General features: G+C 33.4%; 1 protein-coding gene across 3 annotated transcripts; it reads right to left on the bottom strand.

Annotated features, from left to right (window-relative positions):
- Positions 1–1,948: 1,948 nt before the first annotated feature.
- Positions 1,949–17,197, bottom strand: LOC132298893 (probable GTP-binding protein OBGC2). 3 transcript variants are annotated; one of them, XM_059795238.1, is made up of 11 exons: positions 16,972–17,196; positions 16,823–16,885; positions 10,594–11,069; positions 10,281–10,372; positions 9,047–9,130; positions 8,010–8,087; positions 4,802–5,002; positions 4,616–4,723; positions 3,741–3,815; positions 3,366–3,583; positions 1,949–2,495 (listed from the first exon to the last, which is right to left on the bottom strand). In XM_059795238.1, the coding sequence occupies exons 1-11, from the start codon at positions 17,094–17,096 to the stop codon at positions 2,396–2,398; spliced, it is 1,620 nt and encodes a 539-aa protein (XP_059651221.1). In that variant the 5' UTR covers positions 17,097–17,196; the 3' UTR covers positions 1,949–2,395. The 3 variants fall into 3 exon arrangements, with proteins under 3 accessions (XP_059651221.1, XP_059651223.1, XP_059651222.1); XM_059795240.1 differs by lacking the exon at positions 8,010–8,087 and having other exon boundaries at positions 16,972–17,197; XM_059795239.1 differs by lacking the exon at positions 16,823–16,885 and having other exon boundaries at positions 16,972–17,194.
- Positions 17,198–22,678: the final 5,481 nt, after the last annotated feature.

Here is a 22,678-nt window from a genome sequence, read left to right on the forward strand (position 1 = left end):
TGTATAGTTTAAAAAATTAAATGTATATTATATATATATATATATAACAATAAGTATCTTTAATTTAATTTTTCTTTTTTATAATTATGAAAAGAACTGGGTTTCATTTCATGTGATTTACTCTCCAATAATCTGACAACTGTGAGAACAAATTATTATTATTATTGAGATTTTTTTTATCTCTATTTAACCAGTAAAAGAAATACACATATTAGACTTTCTAACTTATGAGTAGCATTAAATCATAGGAAACATATAAATCTCAACTTAGAAGGGAATAATACACTGGTAAGGAAAATATATAGAGAATTTTTTTTTTATTATTTTTTAAAAGGTTAAATGTGTACATAATACTCTCATATTATGAAATTATTAACATACGCGCTTCCTTGGACATTTTTAGAAGGGTAAAAGGGCAAAACGAGTATTACAATATTACTTTCTGTTCGATTTTTATTTGAAGGGTGTTTCTGCGCAATGTTAAAAAAATAAAGAGGTTATTAGCACACTTTTTCAAATAAGGAGTGAAAGAGATTTACAAAGTATATATTAGAAGTGTTTTATGCACTTGATTCAATTTATATTTCGTTTACTTGTGTCTAGTGTGTTATGAACTTGTAATTTAGGTATATAGGTTAGAAGTGTGTATCGAAAATGATTTAGGAATATCATCTCATTTTTACAAACTACTTTCATTTTTTCAAATAAGAAAAAATATGTAGTGTGTATGTATGTATATATATATATATAGTAAACTAAACTTTTGGAAGCATAGAAGTATAATTCAACTTGAACAACACACGACAAATACAAATTAGTCCTACTTTTTAATTTATAGGACCATTAAGTCAACAATAAATAAACCTCCTATGTTGGAGTTCTAATTTTCCCAGTATTATATTGTTATCACTTGATTACATAAACGATTTAATCCTCTCTTTTTTTTAAGTTAGCATGAATTAATTTTATTTATCTTTTCGATGAAAATAGACATATAATAGACAATTCGGTTCAATAAGATTTTAAATTAAATCAAAACTGAACCGATTTTAATAATTTTTAAAAAATTAGAATAAGATTTCAAACTAAATCGGAACTGAACCGATTTTAACAATTCTTAAAAAAATTAAAACCAAATCGTTGAGGCTTAAACCAAACCGATCACTACCAACAACACGGATTTAGCTTATTAAAGCAAATACATTATACAACAAATGGACAATAATAAACCTCTCAACCATGAAATAAAATATATTTATAATCTAAAAGCAAATGAGCTATTTTTTTTTTTTTTTTCCTTAATCAAATATGAAATTTAAAGTAAAAAAACATTTGAGAGTAACCTTAACTTTATGAAATCGTCTACAAAATAAATTGTTATCTTTATGAAGTCGTCTAAAAAATTATTATTTTATTGTTTATTAATATTGTAATATATGTATGTACATATATAGTTTACGGTTCGGTTCTAATGGACTTAGAATCGGAACAAGAACCGTGGACCAACAGTTCCACATTTTAGAACTAAAAGCAGAGGCGGACCCTAAAGGAGCAGAACCAAAACTAGGTTCTAACGAGTTTTTATGCACCCCTAGCCCTAAGCCGGGCTCTGTCCCTGTTTCCAATGGAAATGAGCGGATAGCTACTCTATGGAGAGTTTGAGCCTAGTATGTGTATTTGTTTGAACTTAAAAAAAATATATAAAAAAATTGTTTTGTTAAACCAAGTCCTAACTAGTGCACCCAGAAAAGTACCTGTAATATTTCTTACGTAATATATGTCATTATGCATTCCGGGATAATATCAAAGCTGACCTGTAATATTGTGTGTGTCTGGATTGAACAACCAAGCACACAGAAATCGAACAGCTGTAAGATTATCCAACTCTCAAATACCTACCTCTCTAATTCTTATAACACCTTTGATTTGGATGGCATCTCTATAAGGATTAATTATTAAAATGTTCCATCTATAATCTGATTGCACATAACAAAATCCCAGTGTTCCGGTCAACTGAATAAAAACCGGTTTTGGCACCTCCCACTAGCACAAAAATGCTGGACATAATCAACGACAAGACTAAATAATTAATACTACAATTAACAGGCTAAGTAGGAATCCATAGGATTTTGACGGTGCCAATGGCCTCAAGGTGGTAGATATATAAAAATAGCAAGGAGCCAAGCAGCGGTAGTGGGATAGTGGAGAACTGAATGCCGACTATACATTTCTGACATGGCCGAGGTGAACCTGCAACTTTGTAGGGGCAAATGGATGATACAGCTCCCCCACAGTAACACATTCAAAATCCAGACATATGTAATTTACCGGACAGACAGGCCAGCGATTGAAGATGGAAGACTACTGTCAAAATCATTCACTGCTGTTGAAGCTCTCACACTTGCACATTCGATTCCAATGCCTCTTTGGAATCTCGGCACTTTCGCAGGGATGCCCTTATCTCTTTCAACATCTCCTTTATCCTGATACCTTTTCTGCAAACATAGCAAGACTCACTCAGGATGCTCTCTGTATAGAGACAAATCCAGGTCATACTTCCACAAAAAAAAAAAAAAAAAACCCACCATTTTTTGTTTTTGTTTTGTTTTTATTTATTTATTTATTTTTTAAATGAGCAGAAATACATTGATAATTTGTTGAATCGAGGATCTATAGTAGTTAAGAACAAAATTGTATTTCAACAACATGAAATACTAAGGGAAAATAACCTTAAAACATGGTTACAGGATAAAAACTATTATATTTGGAGCACAAGCGGATCCATTAAGCTCCAGAAGCATGGAACATGACTTGCATTTCCAGAAATCACTCTGCTAAAAATTACTCCAGTCATACACCCCACACAGGACTCACGCAGTTAACCTCTTTTCACCAATCCAGTGATTAAAGGATAAAGATATATCTACGAAAAACCTCATTCAAATGGATATACTAAATTGAAATGAGACACCAACCCAGACAACTATACCATTTGAATTTTTAAAAATTGAAATGAAGACTCTGGTTGACCTATTCCAACAATGGTGATCAGAACACAGGAAAATCCTGTTGTTCTGAAGGCTTTTGAGACAAGCTCCAGCTTTCACTCCTACTAATTATATTTAAAGCACACAAGGAAATTGTTCATTTATTACTAAGAATTTTGTGCATCTGTTACAAAATATTGTTTGTTGGTCCCACGAGTCAAATAAGATGTAATTTCAAATTTCAGGAAGAGTTGAAATGTAATACCATAGACAAGCAAAATCCTGAATCTTACAAGGAAACAGAATCCACGATAAGGCACAGCATAATATCATATACAACAAATCAAAAGGAAAAGAAAATAAGACTGAGGAACTTACAGAACACTAACACCCACAACAGCAGCAGGGCGTGGATAATCTTCAATTTCTTTAACGATCCTACTTGTATCAGAGACCTCTGAAGAAAGAACATTTACAGTTTGACCCTCGGCAGATGGCGATTGTTCATCTAGAGAGGACGTCTCTGGTGGAGAAGGTACCTCATTACTACCAATTCTCAATATTTCTCGAGTCAAAGATGGAAGCCTATCACTTGCCTGTGATTATAATTACTTTGAGTTGAGATCCAGAAACATTCCTGATAGTTTAAGCAGACTATTGACTAAAACTGGAAACAGGTCACTGGCACAAAGACAACTTATGAGCTAAAAGAAGTATCTCAGTACCATTGACAAAGCTATCTTAACCACGTACCTCAGGAAGATCAATCTTATTTAACACAACAATATATGGTCGTTCAAGATAATCAGGATTATACAAACGCAGTTCCTGCAAAATAATAATTTTATATAGTTCAACATATAAGAAAGTGAACAGAAAAAGACAAAAGGTTCTGCATACAATTACTTGAAAAGACACAAATGTTGCTCAGGTAAGCTATGTAGGCAAGTAACGAATGGCCGACGCCATTGTCGGCCATTCGTTTGTGATGACCAAGCTCATAAGCTTATGAGACTGTGTTCCAATAAAGGCAAGGACAATGATGATTTTCATCACAAAGGATGAAAATAAAATAGACAGGCAGTTACATAAAAGTGATAGAACTTCTATGAGGCAAATAGTACACAAAAATGCAACAAATTTTATTACAGATGGTTTTATAGTTCATATATATATATATATATAATGAGGGCAAAAAAATATGGAAAAATATTATATATTTCAAGAACATAAGCAAGACAGATCAAGATTCAAGCCAAGAACTTATATCACGCCAGGGTCAACTCTACTTGGAACTAATTCTAATAACTGTCCTTTCTCTTTCTTTTTATGGTCATACCAAGACAACACAGTTTGAGTTTGAGACTGGCCTTACAGATGCACGTAATCTCCCACATACCACATGCATTGGGCAAGCTCAAAGTGAGTCAAACCTAAGGCATGTTTCCTAAGCCATTGACTTGGCCAACTCACCTACCTGTGCGAGTTTAACTTAAATCAATTCATTAGAAAAATGTTAACACTTGATTATATCATCTAAGCAAGTAAAATCGACAAGGATATCTTAGGAAAGAGGAAAATGATCTCCAAAGAATATCAACGAGTTTTCTGTTTGGAAAAAGACATACTTCTTTTATAGTTCTATAGTCATTAACAGGATCCTCAGCAGCAGCATCAACAACATGGACCAACAATCTAGTCCTTCTCAGGTGTCTCAAAAATTTGCGACCAAGACCCTGCAATATGACATCATCAAATATAAGCTAACTTACTAATAAAAAATAAGCTGTAGTCAGATGCAAAACCCGAAATACCTTCCCTAGATGAGCTCCCTCAATAAGACCAGGCAGATCTGCCAACGTTGCTTCAGATGAAAACTTCCCTGGCCCTAAACTAGAGTCGCCGTCAAGGAGTCCAAGGTTTGGCATTAACGTTGTGAAAGGATAATCCGCAATATCAGGTTTTGCGCCTGTTATGGCTGCCAATAGGGTTGATTTTCCAGCATTAGGGAGTCCCTGGACAAAGAGCATATAATTATCTAAAGTTGGCGTATGACTTTTTAAAACCTGCAAATGATACTTAAATAACCAGCCAAGTAACAGGTATAGATCTGGATCAATAATCCACTGCTATATCGACACTAATGATACTCAGTAGACCATGTGATCTAGATTCTCTGGTGAAGAAAGTGAGATAATTAACATTCTAGAGCAACAACAAATCGTAATTTTTGCTTTCCTTTTCACTTGGTAAAATATTTTCTAATAAATTATTATGCTAAAAAAAATATTTAAAAGAGAACACTGAGCTCTATCATAATGAAGCCCCTGCTATGTTAAAGGACTCCGATATGTTTTCAGGTGTGTGTATATGTCCATGCGCTGGGCAAAACAAAGTCAACGGGATAGTCCATGACATAGCTAAAGATTTGGATCTTTTTATATTCCTCTTTTATGTTCTTGGGCATAATAGAGTATTTATGTACATTTTGATACCATGAAATTTCACTAGTTTTGAAGTAATAAAAAGTAACATAATAAGAAAGTTCTATTTACAATTACATGATATACCACAACTATATGATAAGCTTGCTGGTTGCATGTCCAACCAAACAGGGCGAACACATTCGATGTGTCCCGTATATACATAAAAGTATCTTGTACCTGTAACAAGTGTTTCACACAACTTAAAAAGACCATGCATGATAGGCCTCAACTTAGTTCTTCAACCCCTTCACTAACTCCATTTTAGTCGAACCAAAAAACCAACCACATCTTTTGTAGATCATTGACAATGGTAATAAGTCAAAACTCACCAAGTTAGTGGAAGAAAGAATGGCCAATTAAACAGTAAGAAACCTTTTGATTGTTTCACCAACCAGGGTCCACAGAGAGAGTCACAGCATTTAGATTGCCGTCCAAATCAGATTCTCCATATTGGGACCTAACCAGTTTATTCAACAGTCCTCGGATTATTCTGTAAGAAATTTGTTTCAAATGCTATACAATGGCCTAAAGATAAGACAGTATGGATAATTGATGTTAAGGGCCGGGCGCTTGCCATCCTATCCAAAAGCTTAAGCTGTTAGGTTGAACCACCTGACCGCACTTATAAGCCCAACCAAAGAGGGAGTCACAACATTTAGATTGTCATCCAAATCAGATTCTCCATATTGGGACCTAACCAATTTATTCAACGGTCCTCAGATGATTCTGTAAGCAATTTGTTTCAAGTACTATACAATGGCCAAATAATAATAATAAGACAGTATGGATAGTTGATGTAGTAGGCCGGGCACTTGCCATCCGACCCAAAAGCTTTGCCTACCCGCCCTTATAAGCCCAAGACCGTCTGCATCTGGAAACGATGGAAGATGAGAAACTCTAACATTCTTTCCCATCTGAACTCGCAATGCCCTCATGGTCGGACCACCCTGCCTACCCGTTCCCCCCAACAGCAGGAGGGCCAAATAACAACCCGAACCCAAACACCAGCCATATGGGTGCTTGGCATGACACCGCATCAAGGACTGAACCTGCTCTGATACCACTTGTAACCGGCCGGCCGCTTGCTATCAGACCCAAAAGCTTAAGTTACTAGGTGGAGTTTCTTACCCGCCCTCATCATCATCATCATCATTATCATTGGCTTAATTCCATGAATGGGGTCAGCCACATGAATTCTTTTTCTCTAATCCTTCGTATTACAGGCCATTTCGCCTACTATATTTAATTTTTTTAAATCATTTCTAATAACCTTATCTCAAGTTATTTTTGGTCGGGCTCTCTCTCCGCCTCTTAACTTCTATTACAACTACTTTTCCTCGTTTGACCGTGCATCTCTAGGTGTCCAATGTAGGTGTTCAAACCATCTAAGTCTACTTTCTCTAATTTTCTCACTAATGGGATCCACCCCTAATTTTTCTCTCACACTCTCATTACTTATTCTATCTCTCCTAGTCACTCCGCTCATCTATTTTAGCATTCTCGCTTTCACTGCATGAAGGCATTACTATTGTTTCTTTTTTAGAGCCCAACATTCTGCTCCATTCAACATAGTTGGTGTAATTACAGTTCTATAAAAATTTCCTTTTAGCCTATGTGTTATTCTTTTATCACATAAAATTCCACTAGCTTGTCTCCACTTGGTCCAGCCCGCTCCAATTCTACTTAGCTATATCACTATCTATCTCTCCATCCTTTTGCATTATCGATCCTAGAAATCAAAAATAGTTATTTTGAGTAACTTTTTGGTTTTGAAGTGTGAACATTATATTATGAATGCCCAAATCTTTACTAAATTTGCACTCCATATACTCAGTTTTAGTTCGACTAATTCTCAATCCTTTCAATTCTAACATATTTCTGCACATTTCTACCTGCTCAGTTTTGGTTCGACTAATTCTCAATCCTTTCAATTCTAACATATTTCTCCACATTTCTGCCCGCTCTTATAAGCCCAAAACCCTCCCCATCCGGATTTGATGTGGGAGAAGAACCTCTAACAGTTGACCAGTAAATTGGATTGACAATTGACTAGGGTTGGATCAAGTCAACTACAAACTGAATAATTATTGAAGAGTTCTTTAAATATATTTCAATATTTTAATGTTACAGAAATAGAATCTAAATTTAATCAGGTTAGTCCAGCAGACACGGTTTCTTTTAAATTTAAGTACTATTGGGTTTTTAGCTCCTCCAAATTCCAATCAACTCATGGAACAGACATTGTGAGTTACAATACCATTTGCAACAAGATTAAAAAGTTCCAGAATAATTCATTAATAAATAAATAAAAATAAGAATTATAAGAAGCAAGTTATAGAATTTCAATGAACATATGTATGTTTGCACACATCTGTAAGCATGGAATTATATGCATTCATGAATGATGTGTTCATGCATTTATGTAAGTAAGAATTTTTGTATATGACATTATGTATGTACATGCTTACATATATATATGCATCTGAATAAATTTCCATGCATTTACAGAAAGGAAAAAAAAAAAGAGTACACTTACTACAATACCAACATCAGCAACAACTCTTAGAATCAACTCTAAACTAATCTCCTCCCCAGGCTGACCAAGTACTAGAACCTGAAATCAATTGAGAATGATGATGTTTTCATGATAGGAATGATGGATCTCATTGTGGACGTTAGCTTTGAAAGTTATTTTCAACTTTATAAGTGGGCAACCTATTTCTCCAGTAAAAAATATATTTCTTCATGACAAAGTGACAATATCAATAAAATAAGTTGGAAGTATATATGCTTTGAGGTGTCCAGCATAGTGGTCAGATCATTCAATATAGATCGTTTTATTAATAAGTAAAGAACTGCTTCTGACTGACATGGTACAGAATTCATCTTATATGACATTCAGCTGCTAGGGAGCACAAGAGCATTTTACCATTTCGTGTGTCAACTTCTTTACATTGTAATTATCCATCAGCAATGATATGTAGAATACACTGGAGTCACAGTGGTGATCCATGAATGCATGTCATAAATATCTGGTTAACTTAAAAGTTACATATTTTCAGTGACAAAAACATTTCCGTTAACCGGACGACTATCATGCCTTGATAGCTAGCTCAAATGCATAAATATCTCCTAGACCTCACTTTACTTTGGAATTACAAAGTGATTCATGATTCAATACAATATTAAAGAAGGGTTTATATTTCCATCACTCCAGTGTGCTTGTTAGCTACAGTTCATCAGATATAAAAAAATTCAGTAACAATTACGAACTTTGAATAAACATATTCGAAAATAATTACGTGTGAATGGATGAATGCGTATTTATTTTTTATTTTTTAATCATATAGCAGGCAATACCAAATTAAATCACGATCACATATGAAGTGGAGAATAACATGTTCCAAATTATTATATTCTAGGAATTAACTTGTATAAAAAAATAAATGAAAACAAAAAAGGGGCTGATCAACAAATATGAGGCTACAAGAGTACAAAAACCTTCCAAATTTAGGCTTACTGAAAGAAATTGAGTCATAAATGTCTCTCATTATTAGCAATATTGGTTTTTACCTTATCACTGTCATCTCTCATCACATTTGTGGTTGAAGCCATTAGTTTTTTTCTTCTATACTCTGGCACTTCTAACAAGCTGATCTGCCGCCAATTACAAGAGAAACCAAATTATAAGTCAAGGTTGAACACACAGGTCCAATCACATGCTAAATAAGAGTCATAGATAGTCCAATCACATGCTAAAAACAGTCATAATACTAGTAGAAATACAATATAGAAGAAAGAGAAGAGAAATATGAAAAAGGTTTGAATGAGATTTATAATATGTAAAGGCTTAAATGATATCAATCACTCATTCACAGCTATAGCATTTATAGATAAAATAAGAGCACATGCTCATATTACAAGAAAGGAAACTAAATCAAATCTAAATCAAGTCGCAACATATTCTAAAGCATATTCTACGGCATATTCTATAGCATAATCAAATCTCTGCTAATATGGTAAGTCATTCCATAAATCGTGGATATCATATATGCTAACAATTCTAATACCACTGAATATGACAATGACCATCTCTTCTGTAGCTGCTCTTTTGCTACACCATTTTGGAGAGAGATCTTTGATAGGCTTCATATTTCTGCAGGCAATTTTTTTACAATTGCTCAGCTGGTTGATTGGTTCCTGGGGATGACTAAATCTCTTTCAATGAAATCAATTATTTTGACTTCTGTTTTTGCCAATGCTATTTGGAGACTTTGGTGTCATAGGAATGCTGCTCTACATCAGGGTGTAATATCTCTCCTTCTGCCATTGCTGTTGAAGTTCTGTGGGAGGTGTCATTCTATGGGACTTTTATTTCTTGTTTGACCTCTACTGGAGGGGGGGGGGGGATACCACTAAGGTGTATTGCATAGCAGAAATGAAGAAAGCTCTAACAAAAGCGGAAACAATCTTCGGAGTCTAAATAGTCACATTTTAAAAGTAAAAGTATTCACAGAAACAAAAAGCCTCAAGCCTCTGCCCACCCACCCCAACAAAACAAGCACCCTCACCCCCACCAACTAATAAATAAATAAAACTGATGAAGACAAAACATAGAAAGAAACAACACAAAACAGAACATAAACAAACCCCTAAAATATTAGTCTATCTTATTATTATGAAACGCAATATATTCGATAGAAAGGTTAGGAAAGAAAAGATAGCTCAGACTAGCTAAATGCGTAAGGGATACTAAGAACATTATCCGCTGAGAATTTCACTGCCATTGGGAACGTGAATGCCTTACCCCTCCTTGTCCACCTCTTGCAACAAGAATCTCATCACCTGGATTTGCTAGATCTGCCAATAGTTTCCCTCGTTTATGTTTTACAACCGTACCTGTCAATGCGCAGAAGATGATAGAACATATCAGCACTGTATTTTCACAATCTCATTCATGAATAAAATTCATTTCATCACATTCTTTTCATACCTAAAATTGTAAGGTTGTACCCAACTTTCAATATTTTTAGTTATAATTCCTCGACTGTTGCTCAAATAGAGACATAGAAAGTCTGCAAGATATTTTTTTAATTAACTACATAATGTAACACACAAACCTAAAGGTACTGGAATACGCAGTGTCGGGGCAGCAAGTCCACCATTGACCAGAGATGTCAAAACACCCATTGCATCAACATTTCCCCCACGCTTTGCTTTGTAGCGGCTCTTTTTGTGAAACTCCAACAATGTATCTTTGCCCTCATCTGCATAAATTACAACATCCCCTCCATGTCCACCCATAGGAAGGATAAGAGACCCATCAAAATCTCTTTTATACAAACTCTTCTTCCTCGTTTTCTCCTTCTCAAGTTTTCCTTGTGACTTTGAAGGAACCCTTTGGTTAGGCATACCAAGAACGGCACCATGACCTCCATCCCCAGAACGAACTGTAATGATAACCTGATCAAAATATTTGTGAGGTTCTCTCACCAGTGTATCAGGACTTGGGGAAGGAGGCACTTTGGCCCTGGCAAGTCTGCACTTTAGTGTAGAGCATCCAAGATTTTCATAATTTCTTCTTTGTCCATTAAAGCTGTAAAAAACAAGTCATTAACTATTATTGCCACATAGAAAGGCAAAGGAGAAAGTGGTAGCAGCATTGTCTAGTCGATCAACACTTAATCAGGGGAAATAAATAAATTTAAATAAAAAATAAAAAAAACAATCATGACTGCTTCTTTGTCAATTAAAACTACAGAGAAGAAGGCTATTAGCTCGGCTATGGTAAGGTCCTTGGGAGTACTCTCCTTGGGTCACCAGGTTTGACCTTTTGAGACTCACCAAAAGTAAAATGCACGTGGTTTGTGGGTGGTTGTGTCCATTCGGTGTTCACACCATCCGAGAATCTCAAGTGGCTAGCAGGCAGTTCAATTCTTCATTACCCAAAATGTATATGCATATACATATATTATATATTGTACCCCATCCATATGGGACAAAAGAAAGGGTGATGATGATGATGATATATTATATATTGTACCAATCAGTGAGGCAATGGAGAAAGTGAAAGAAATATTGTATAGATGTCAGCCACGAGCTGGTTTGACTCAGAAAAATCAGGTGATAGGCCTGCTGGGCCTAAGACTGGTCAGACTTTGGCTGATAAATGGGTCAGGCCTCAGGGATAGGCCCGTAACCTAAGCTCTAACGGTAGAGTAAGCTGAGGCCCAAAGTACCTAGAGAAGGGGTAAATAGGTTGAAAAATCAAATTAATTCATTATAACAGAAATTCAAGATTAAACTAGCTTTAACCGACTTTTAAATCTCAACTAAACAATAAGAATAAGCATGTAAAAATAGAAACCCTAATAAGTTTAATTAACCCAAAATATATTGGGTAAATTACACTCAGACCCCCTGAGGTTAAGTCATTTCTCACCTAGATGAAGATTTTGGTTTTAATTTTCACTCATATTTGAAAGAGTGATTTCATATTTCACTTACACCCCAAATGTCAATTTGTAGTGACATCAGAGTACTTTTTAAGTATAAAATGACTATTCTACCCTTTTGACCATTTGTTGACAAAAAAAAAGTGTATTTCAATTTTTTCATGACAAAAATACCCCTCAATTTTTTCATGACAAAAATACCCCCAAGTGACCTTACAAGCAGCACCGTTGCCTTTGCTACATATATTTTTTTTCCTGACAAATTAACACAGTAATTGATGGATTTCAGCAGATAGAAATCGAAAAGGAACCAATTAAATCAGAGGATAAATTGATAGAAATCGAAAAGGAACCAAAAAAAAAAAAGACTAATTGTAATCATATAATACAAATAACTAACACAATAGTTTAAAGGAAAATACAAACTCTTAGAATGACTACTGAATCACACGTAATAAAAAAGTATGCATCATGCATATTGTTAAAACATTCTAATGATCTAAATCAAATATGCTGACATACACAGCTAAAAGGGGACTTCAATGAAAAGCTATCCAGCAAATAAAAAGAAAAAAAAATAGAATAAAGGAATGATAAAAGGAGACATTCAAGGACGAAGTAACAACTTGAATAACAACTCAAGCATATAAATGCAAGTGGTTTAAGATGGGCTCAACTACCAGAAAATACTGTCAGAAAATTGAGTATAGTGACCGCTTTCGGCTTTCCTCAAAATCAGGTAGACAAAAAATTAAATAAAAATATTTTCAGATAATTTCCAGTTTGCCACAATTGCAATGAGCACATAATCACTATTAAGCCTCATGATCACAAAAGCCTCGTCAAAAACAGTTTCGCATGATTATATGACAAGATCCAAAAGAAGATCGCGACTCATGGGAGAGAATTGATAGATGCAACAGAGTAAACTCGGGGTGAGAGATGCTGAAAGAAGGTTGGTAGATCAATCAAAGGGGACTATGGCTGACTCAATCGTGGTGGCAGGTTGGACTATAGTGATCGTGGTGTGTGTTAGATGCAGAGAGGGGTGTTGGGTGTTGTGTGTATTAGATGCAGAGAGGGGTAGTTCTGTCTTTTAAAATTATAAATTTATTTGTATTAAATTGTATTAAAAAATTAAGGGTAAAAGGGTCAATTCACATGTGTCAGAGCCCAAAAAGTAAATTGGGGTATAAGTGCAAGTTAAAACCAAAATCTTCATATAGGTGAAAAATGACCTAACCTCAAGGGGTCTAAGTGTAATTTACCCTAATATATATTATAATTACATTGGAACCCCATTTTTTTAAAAAATAATAATAATAATTGCAAAGCTACCCCACCGCGTCCTGAAAGTGTCCCAAACGTGTTCCCATCATGTCCATGCCACGTCGATGTGTGTCCCAATCATGTCCAACTATGAAAAAAAAAAAAATTTCAAATTATAGGACACTTTTAGCCGAATTGGACACATGTCTGGCCATGTCCCACGTGTGTCTATGTAGGACACGTATCCAACATAGCCACGACATTACTAGAGGAGTGATCATGTTTCAAAACACCCAAATCAATCTCCTATACTCCTATTAACAACCTCGGTCTGACCACAAGAGAATTTCATATTAGTCCCAAAAAGTCTCAAAGTGTCTTCCAAAAGTAACTCACACCTGTGACATCTCTATCAAACACAATGAAAGTGGGTAATCCATGGAGCCTAACAATCTCCTTAAAGAACAATTCAACCACATGTGAGGCATCAACTATTTTATTACAAGGAATAAAATGTGTCATTAAAGAAAACCTATCCTAACACCTAGAACAAAATAATGTCCTCTAGCAATCTTTGGTAAACCCAATACAAAATACATGCTAAGATCTTTCCAATGTGTGCAGAACAGGTACAGGGGAATTCAAAACTTCACAAGTGGCACTGAAAATTTAGATAAATTCTTAGGGATAAATAAATTTGTTGGAAATAAGAGTGGTTCGGAATGTGTTGGCAATTCTAGTACACACTCCACTTCTAAGACTGAATTTATAAGAGAGAAAGAGAGAAGGGAAGAGGGGGGAGAGAATCCCTAAAGTTGTTGATTCTCCTAAACACATTAAAACTTGTCACTATTGTTATAAAAAAGGTCACATAAAATATCACTTGTCAAAAAAGAAAAGGTCACATAAAATGTCACTTGTCAAAAAAGAAGAGGTCACATAAAATATCAATGTCATGAACATTTTAATGATTTGCTACAAAGAAATATTCACAATCCTTCGAGAAATAAAAGAACCTACAAAGGCTATGAGAGGGTCAAAATTATACACCCTTAAGTAATGAAATTTTGAACTTAAATAAATTAAAAGCTTTAAGAGGGATACACTTAAAGATGAAATAAATTTAATTCCTATAATAAATTGGGGGAGAAATAAAAAGTTGTTGGGGTCTAAAATTATCAACTCACCCTCAAGAATGGTAAATAAAAGGTTGGAACCTCAAGTCAACGCTATTTGGGTAAAAAGATAAGTTGAAGAAAGACATAAGAGACACAACTACACAACTGTGAGAGAGTTTGACAGCTTTGTTTTTCAGTCGCAAATGAGGTTCTTCGTAGAATACCCTATATTATTGTCTGATTGATTTCTAAAGTACGGAGCTTCATTATATGTTTGACAATTGGTCAACCATAACACTATAAATCAAAGTTTGGATCTCATTGGAGATTAACTTGCAGATTGGAGAAACCAATCGCATGACGGCAGATTTATTAGCGGAGTAGACTGTGTGCCTTAAGACTTGAGCAGAGAGTTTGGTGATCAGTCTGTGTCAATAGGAAACTAGGGGTTTTAGGGTTGGAAATCCTGAACATAGTTGTAAAATACTTTCTCATGGCTAATTTGCTATGCCAAGATTAGGTCCCATGGATTTTCCCCGTTGGGGTTTTCACGTAAACATAGGTATTCATGCTTGTGGATGTTTTATGCTTTGTATTTCTGCACTTTACCCTGTGTTAACTGGACTCGGGTACTTGTGTCGAGTATGGGTATGTGTGCACTAAATCCCAAATTTTAGAAAAACGTGGACTCGACTTGAAATGCATCCAAGGCTTTGGATTTGGGTAAGTGGACACGTATTACACACTTACAAAACTTAATATGTCATATAAGAGTATAACGCTTGAGGCTATTTTTATAATAAAAGAATGTACTCAATAATAATGCAAATGAAAATGGTGAAAATGAGAGGTTCCATCGATCTCAGAATTACATAACCCTTCTTTTCTATTACATTTGAGCTTTCCTTCTTCTATCATCAAGCCTAAAGGATTCAGATGTCCAAATTGGATACTCGTAATGGATACAGATTGCTTGCCGTGCCGTGCCATGTTGACACGGGTACGTTAAGGGGAATAGGAGAGTCCTGGTAACTTAGGATTTACCTATCATAACATGCTTATTGATTGATAATTAACATAAACTTTACCTATCATAACATGCTTATTAGAGCCTCGGGTCACGGTCCCTGGATTTCTCAATGGCTATCATAGCATATTAATTCTGCAGTCAGCGATTGGTATCAACAGTGTAATGAAATTAATAAGATATAAAATAAAATAAAATAAAATAAATCTTAAAATGATCCTCTAAGCCTAAGCCTATAATAAGTACGCAGACCACACAACTCATTAGGATCTCCATCAGTATGGTAGCCAAGACATGCCATCATCCCCTAAAAACTTCTAAGGCTCAAGCGGAATCCTATTTGATCCTAAAACCCTTCTTGATTTCATTTTCCCTCCCTAATCCTATGTCAAACATGTTCTCCATAAGATTACATATTCTTCTGAGCTTGGATTTCTTAGATGATTTCCATTAACAATTTCTCAATGTAGTTTTTTCATATTTTTTAATTTCGTCATATTTATTAAAACCCATAAATCTTCACTCTAGATACATTTAATATGGTTACAAACTTACAATCTCTAGTTTTCCCCTTCCTTAGTATACCAAGTTTATATATATTATTCTTCCAATTTTGTACCTACTTCAGAATACAGATCACCATAAGCTCCACATTTAATTTCTCTCGCTACTTTTAACTTCCATCTTGACATCTTTGCATCTTTTCAAAAGCTTTGAAACAAGATACACTAGAGAATGCACCAAGACATTCCGAGAAACCATTTTTATAGCTTTGGAAGAAAAATTTTATTAATCAAAATGGGGTTGGATGGGAAAATGGGGCCACAACCATCACTAACTGGCATGCGGTCTATTTCAGTTCTTTTTTTTTTTAATTCTTTTCCAAGAGTTCAAGCAAAAGCACACACACACAAAATGTTGCCCCTTGCAGGGCTCAAACACTCATCCTCCGTTGGGGGAGGAGAGATCATACCATCGGAGCTAATATCCATTAGTTATTTCAGTTCTCCTTGAAGTGCTAATACTTTCAACTCTTAAAATCTCATAAATGAGATAACCAGTGTTATCAATGACTTCCTAATTCAGCATGACAGACTTTTTAACGATATATCACACAAAATCAAAACCACCCAATTTCCATGAAACACCAAAATGCACTGACAGGTAGAAGAAACATAGATAATGTAATGCAATTTCAATTGAACCAATTTCCATATTAAGCAACTGCACCGTCGCAGACCATAGATTAAATGGTTCTTATAAGAATATAATGACATTAATTCATAGGTATGATAAAATAAAAATAAAAGCTTTGCAAATTCATCAGAATTCCTTCCATCTATATATTCCTTTTTATCAAACCAAAAACTAGAAGAATTGAGTACTTTTATAAGCTCGGCTTTGTAATTCAGAACATGAAAGAATATAAATTAAAAATATGAATCACCACTTAAAAAAAAAAAAATAGAAGTAGAACAACCTGGGTTTTCCTGGAAGGGAATTTTCCATTATATAGAAAGCATAATAACAAGGGAAAAGAATACTGGTAAGAAAACAAGAAGAAAAAAAAATTAAAAATATAATTTCCTAATAGAGTAGAAAGTTTTGGGAAAAGCTAAAACACCATACCTTCGACTTTGAGGTAGAAGACGGTCCGAGAACAGAGATGAGAGAGAGACCAACGAATCATTACGAAAATTGAAGTTAGGATACGAAGATGATGATGATGGTGGTGAAAAAACCAGAGATAGCATTATTATTATTATTATTATTCTTATTCTTAATTCTGTGTGATAGAGATAGTGGATATAGAAAGGTAGTGAACTGATGAGGAAATGGCTCCTACTGGTTTTAAGCCCAAGAGCTTGCTTTTTATTGGACATGAGGCAACTTGAAACACACCTATTTTATCTTTCAGCCCAAATTTTTTTTCCAAGCTTAAGTACTGTGAAGTTGTCCACAACTCGGCCCACCTAATGTGGATCTAAACATGTATTATATAAACGAAAATAAATTATTGTGTGTATGTGTGTGTTACTATACAAATGTGTAAATATATATGTGAAAATATGTCTTCGAGTGACTGTAGATGTATGCATATAAATCTATAAATATGCGTATGGATATTTTGCATGTGTTTAGTGTGTGTGATTTAGGCATATTGGTTAGAAGTATATACATGGAAAATGATTTAGATAAAGTATCTGATTTTTACATACTACTTTCATTTTTCCAAATAAGAGACAATTTGTAGTAAAGAAAACTTTGAAAATATAAAAAATATAAGAGATAATTCATATGAGTAAATGATACTTGTACCGATTTATTGCATCAATTTGTTATACCGAATATTTCTGATTGGTTATTTATGCATAGTAATATGTAATTAGAGGGCCCGATTGGTTATTTATGCATAAATAAATCGATTAAAAGAAATAGGTCTGACAATTTATTACAACAAATTGCATAAATAAAGAAGTGGGGCCCTCCAATTACATGTACTATACATAAATAACCAATCAGGCCCTCTAATTACATGTACTATATATAAATAACCAATCAGACATATTCGGTGCAACAAATCGGTGCAAGCATCATTACCCTTAAAAGAAATAGGTCTGACAATTTATCATAACAAATCACATAAATAAAGAATTACATGTATTATGCATAAATAACCAATCACAAAGCAAGTATCATTACTCAAAATATATATATATATATATTTCAACTTTAACAACAACCGATATATTCAAATAAGTCAATAAATTTTTATTTTTTATTATTATTATTTTTTTATAGGAGTATCAACTCTTATTAATAAACAAACTTTCTAAGATTTCTTTATAATTTTTCCTCTATTATATTTTTATTACTTGATTACCCCAAACTGCTTTTACTGATACCATGAATTAATTTAAGTTATCTTCACATATTTCTTTGCAACTCATTTATGGACGCATCTCAATCACTTTGATGAAAGATTAGGTAGAGATACTTTTATTGTCCGTGATTGAGACATTTACAAGATGGCGATTAATATACTATTCGCAAATGGTCCAATGATATTAGACTCTTACTTAAAAAAAAAAAAAGTCAAGAATTCGAACCATGGGTGTGTGAGTATCATCTAAAAAAAATGGCAATTAATGTGTCAATAAGATAATATTTATTATCGTCAAATATTTTATTCATGTTATGTTTTGGAGTATCGAATTAACGGTTGATTTTAAATTAAAAAATATATATATTTATTAGTTAAAATTTTAATTAAATTTGTTTCAATTTTAAATTTAAAACATGAATTGATACTCTCAAACGCAACATAAATGTAAATTTGCCGTTAAACTTGATTTCCAATGTAAAGAAATAAAAGCAAGCCTTGGATGAATGTTAATTCGATAAGAACATGAGAAATTAGTGACCAGAGGGGCCACTTTTTAGGCTTAAATAGAAAAGGAAAATGTGTGGGTCCAAAGAGGGCATGGGCTGGCCCATGGGCTTACACATTTCTGCATGATTTAATATTACTACTAGGATAAGAACAATAACAATAACAATTAAAGAGTCTAATAAGCCCTTTTTAGGTAGTTGAACATTTTAGACTTTATTTATGTGGTTCACGGATTTAGTACTTAAAAGGAAAAGTAAAGTAAAAAGGAAGGAAAAATTAAAAGAAAAAGGAAAAAAGGAAAGAAAAATTAAAAGGAAACGCGTTTTTGCCATATTCTAAAAAATATCCGGAATAGTAATAAAAAAGAAAATTGCGTGTAAATAGTGGTTCAGTTATTCTAAAAAGGTTCAAAACTAAATATTTTCTTTAGTTTCTCTTGTATTAATATTTTTTTCTATTTAATTTCATGTTTAACCAAATAAGTGATAAGAGAGGAGAAGTGTTTCTTAATTCCAATATATATTGTCTTTTCCTTTTCTTTTTCTTTTTTTTGTCCTCCAGAAATTAATTCCAAAACAAACTGATAAAATGCCTAGCTAGCTTAGCTTGGTCGTGAGAACAAGAATCAGTGTGGACAAAACTTTTTAATTTAAACAGATATATTTGGGCCTCTGTTTGGGCTTGCTTTCCCTTTCCTTGGGTTGTTTTGGCCCAATGGCCCTTTTTGTAATTATCCATTTTATTAATATCAGTTGCTTAAAATTTCAAAAAAAAAATGAACTTATATCTCCAATTAAATAATTTGCATTCATGTTTAATTACGGAGCTTAATAATTTTTTTTACCTGACAATAGTTAGTGGGGTTAGTAATTAGAGGGGGAAAGAGAAGAATTAGTAATTAGTAACATGGATGGATCGAACACTGACACTCACATCAATCGGTTTGACTCGACCGACACCTGAGCCGTAAGCCACATTCTAATAATTATATATAATAGGATGTGTACAAACATTAAGGTCAAAACCTGTACGTGACAACTGATACCCACCCAACTTAATTGCTACATTGAATATATATATTTCATTAATGGTGTCAATTCTTTGTCTCTGGAATATCGATTTTAGTTGTTGGGAAGGGATTGAGAACAAACAGACGCATCCGTACGTGATGAGTTCGAAGTCATCATCCACCGATAACTACAACCTAAATGCTCCCATTTCTACTTAAAAAGAACACCCATTTTCGATCAATTAATCATACTCTCTAAAACAAAACAAATATATATATATATATTTGTGTCACATAACAAGAAGTCACATGCATAAACGTGAACAGAGCCAAAAATCTGAATGAAAATAATAATAATAATAATAATAATAATAATAATAATAGAATTAAAGATATTTTAACTAAGAAAAAGATGGTTCACGACGTCACGTGCTTGTCTATGGGCTTGTCGTGAATTAATAAAGGGATCCATAGTACTGGCTTCTGAAACAAGTCGGTGAGTTTTATCACGCCATAGGACTACTTTGTTGTGGGCCCCATTAGGTGTGCTCTCAAGTCCAACTCCCAGTCTAACAAGCACGTGAACGGTGTGGGTAGTTTTTTTCAAGTTTTTAAAAATCGATAATTTCAATGAGCCCAACATCAGCTGTACAAAAGCCCAAAAATAATCTTACCAAAATACCCCTAGTAAATGCCACAATTATCATTTTGGTTCAGACTCGGTCTCATTTTGCTTTGCCTTGTTATTCAGTTATTTTCTTTAATTAAGAGAAAAGAAGAAGATAATAATAGCAAAATAATTATACGTGATTATACACCTAACTTTAAACAAATTCAGAATTTCTAAGTTTCATGGACATAACCTTTGTAAATAATGATATGTTCTCTCGAATTAAAAAATGTTCATTTAGTGTTGTGTGAATAGAGTGTGAACCCAACTACATAACGTTATATTACGATTATAATTTATACCTTCACTTACATATTTTTTGTTCGACTTCTTCTAAATTTGATAACTCAACATTTATATTTTAAAATTATTTAATAAACAACAACTTATATTTGTCATATTACAAAAATAGCCACTTTAACATAATATATTACAAATACGAAAACTTTATGCCAATAATTTCATATTTGACAAACACATACACATTTGCTTCTTTCATAATTAAAATTTTATGTTTTTCGAAAGATTATATACACATCTATTGGATGCTCTTAGTTGGGTATTCTTTATGGATCGTTGAGATAAATATAAAGAGGGACATTTTAGAATAATTAATTTTATTTACTAACTTTTTCATCCACATACTATTTGAATACGTCTTATTTATAATATAGCAAAAATAACTTGGTCATTTATTAATTTTTTTTTTTAATATTTCATCCATAGCTCAACATATTAATGAGATTGAGGAGGAATGGATGGTTTGTGTTTGATTGGAGGGAAGAGAGGAGAGGAAAGAAGAAAGGAGGATGAAACAATCTTTCTACTATCCTTTAATTTTGGGGGGAAGGGAAGAGAGAGAAAGTGAATAAATAATTACAATATACAATTTATAATTTTAACATTTTTTTTTTAAAAAAAATAAATGAATATTTACCTTTTATTATTTTATATTTAGTATAATAATATAAAAATTATATTTTCCTTCATTCCAAAAAAAAATAATAATAATAATAAAATAAAATTATCCCATCTTATCCTTTATACTATCAATTCAATTCAATCAAACTAAAAATAGAGCAACATCTTCACTTTCATTGAAATTCCTCATTTATCCTTCTAATTTCTCTTCTATCTATTTTTCCATCCTCCAATCTAATAAAAAATTAAACTGAACCATATTACTTTCTTTGTCTCAAAATACATGTACTGTGAAATCTAATTTTTTATGCTAATGAAGTTTTAATAGTTTTTTATTGTATTAATAAAAATAAAGTTTCAAATATGTTTTTAGTAAAAGATAAAATAGTACGTTATAATTAGTACATTTGTTTAGTTAAAATGATAATTTGAAAATGTTACAAAATATAATACATTTAATTTTAAAATAAGATATATTTTTTGAAATATTTTAAAATACGAAGATGGAACAAATATTTTGAGTTGGAAAGAGTACTATATCGGCTGCACATTAAAGCAGAAACAACGCCTGACTTGAGATCAAGAAAAGACATGACACCACGCAAAATGTTCTGTGGCCCAACGAGAAAACAAGTTACGTGTGAAACGACGTGGTAATATTACCAGATATGGACACATGCCGAACACGTTATATTAAATGGAGTTGCAAAAAGTAAAAATATATAATACATATATACATACATACATACATATAGAAGGAATAACGGAAGTGTATATTAGCTGCATATCACGTTCTCCTTAAATATACTGATGATACACAGTACACACGCAGGCAGGATGTGGCCTCCCCCGCCACACGCTAAAGTCACGTGCTCTTCACGAGGTGTGTGACTCTGTTTTTTATTACTACTTTTTTCATGAGTTTATCGGTTTCTTCGTCGAAATCAATAATAGCTTTTAGATGACACGTATGAGGAGGTAGTGTACAAAGGTGCGCCACGTGGCCTACTGTTTGATACGTGTGTGTATGTGCGTACAGGGAGGGACTGAGAGGACCGCCCAAAACGCGTGATCGACGAGCTGGTTTCCTTCCAGTATTCACTATTCACGTGATTATTGGCACGTGCAAACCTCTTTGTTTCTCTTTACTTCTTTGTATATTGGCAAGTGTGAACAAGTGGTTCACCAAACAGATAAAAATGACAATAAAACATACATACATACATATATATATATATATACACACACGCACACACGGTAAATTAAACACTTTCTCAAAAGTTTATCATACAATTATTGTTTAGAAAATCATGTCGAGGCTTTTGTGATATTTTTATTGTCT

The sequence above is a fragment of the Cornus florida genome, unplaced genomic scaffold, assembly GCF_030987335.1.
Source record: "Cornus florida cultivar Cherokee Brave unplaced genomic scaffold, ASM3098733v1 CherokeeBrave_3.0.0_Hap2_Chr03, whole genome shotgun sequence".
Taxonomy (NCBI): Eukaryota; Viridiplantae; Streptophyta; class Magnoliopsida; order Cornales; family Cornaceae; genus Cornus; species Cornus florida.

Excerpts from the sequence above, each read along its gene's own strand:
- LOC132298893 (XM_059795238.1), bottom strand. The coding sequence starts at position 17,096 with ATGCTATCTCTGGTTTTTTCACCACCATCATCATCATCTTCGTATCCT. Across the intron at positions 3,584-3,740 it reads ATAAGATTGATCTTCCTGAG|GCAAGTGATAGGCTTCCATC; the intron begins GTACGTGGTTAA and ends TTATAATCACAG. Across the intron at positions 2,496-3,365 it reads GTTGTGGGTGTTAGTGTTCT|AAAAGGTATCAGGATAAAGG; the intron begins GTAAGTTCCTCA and ends CTATGTTTGCAG.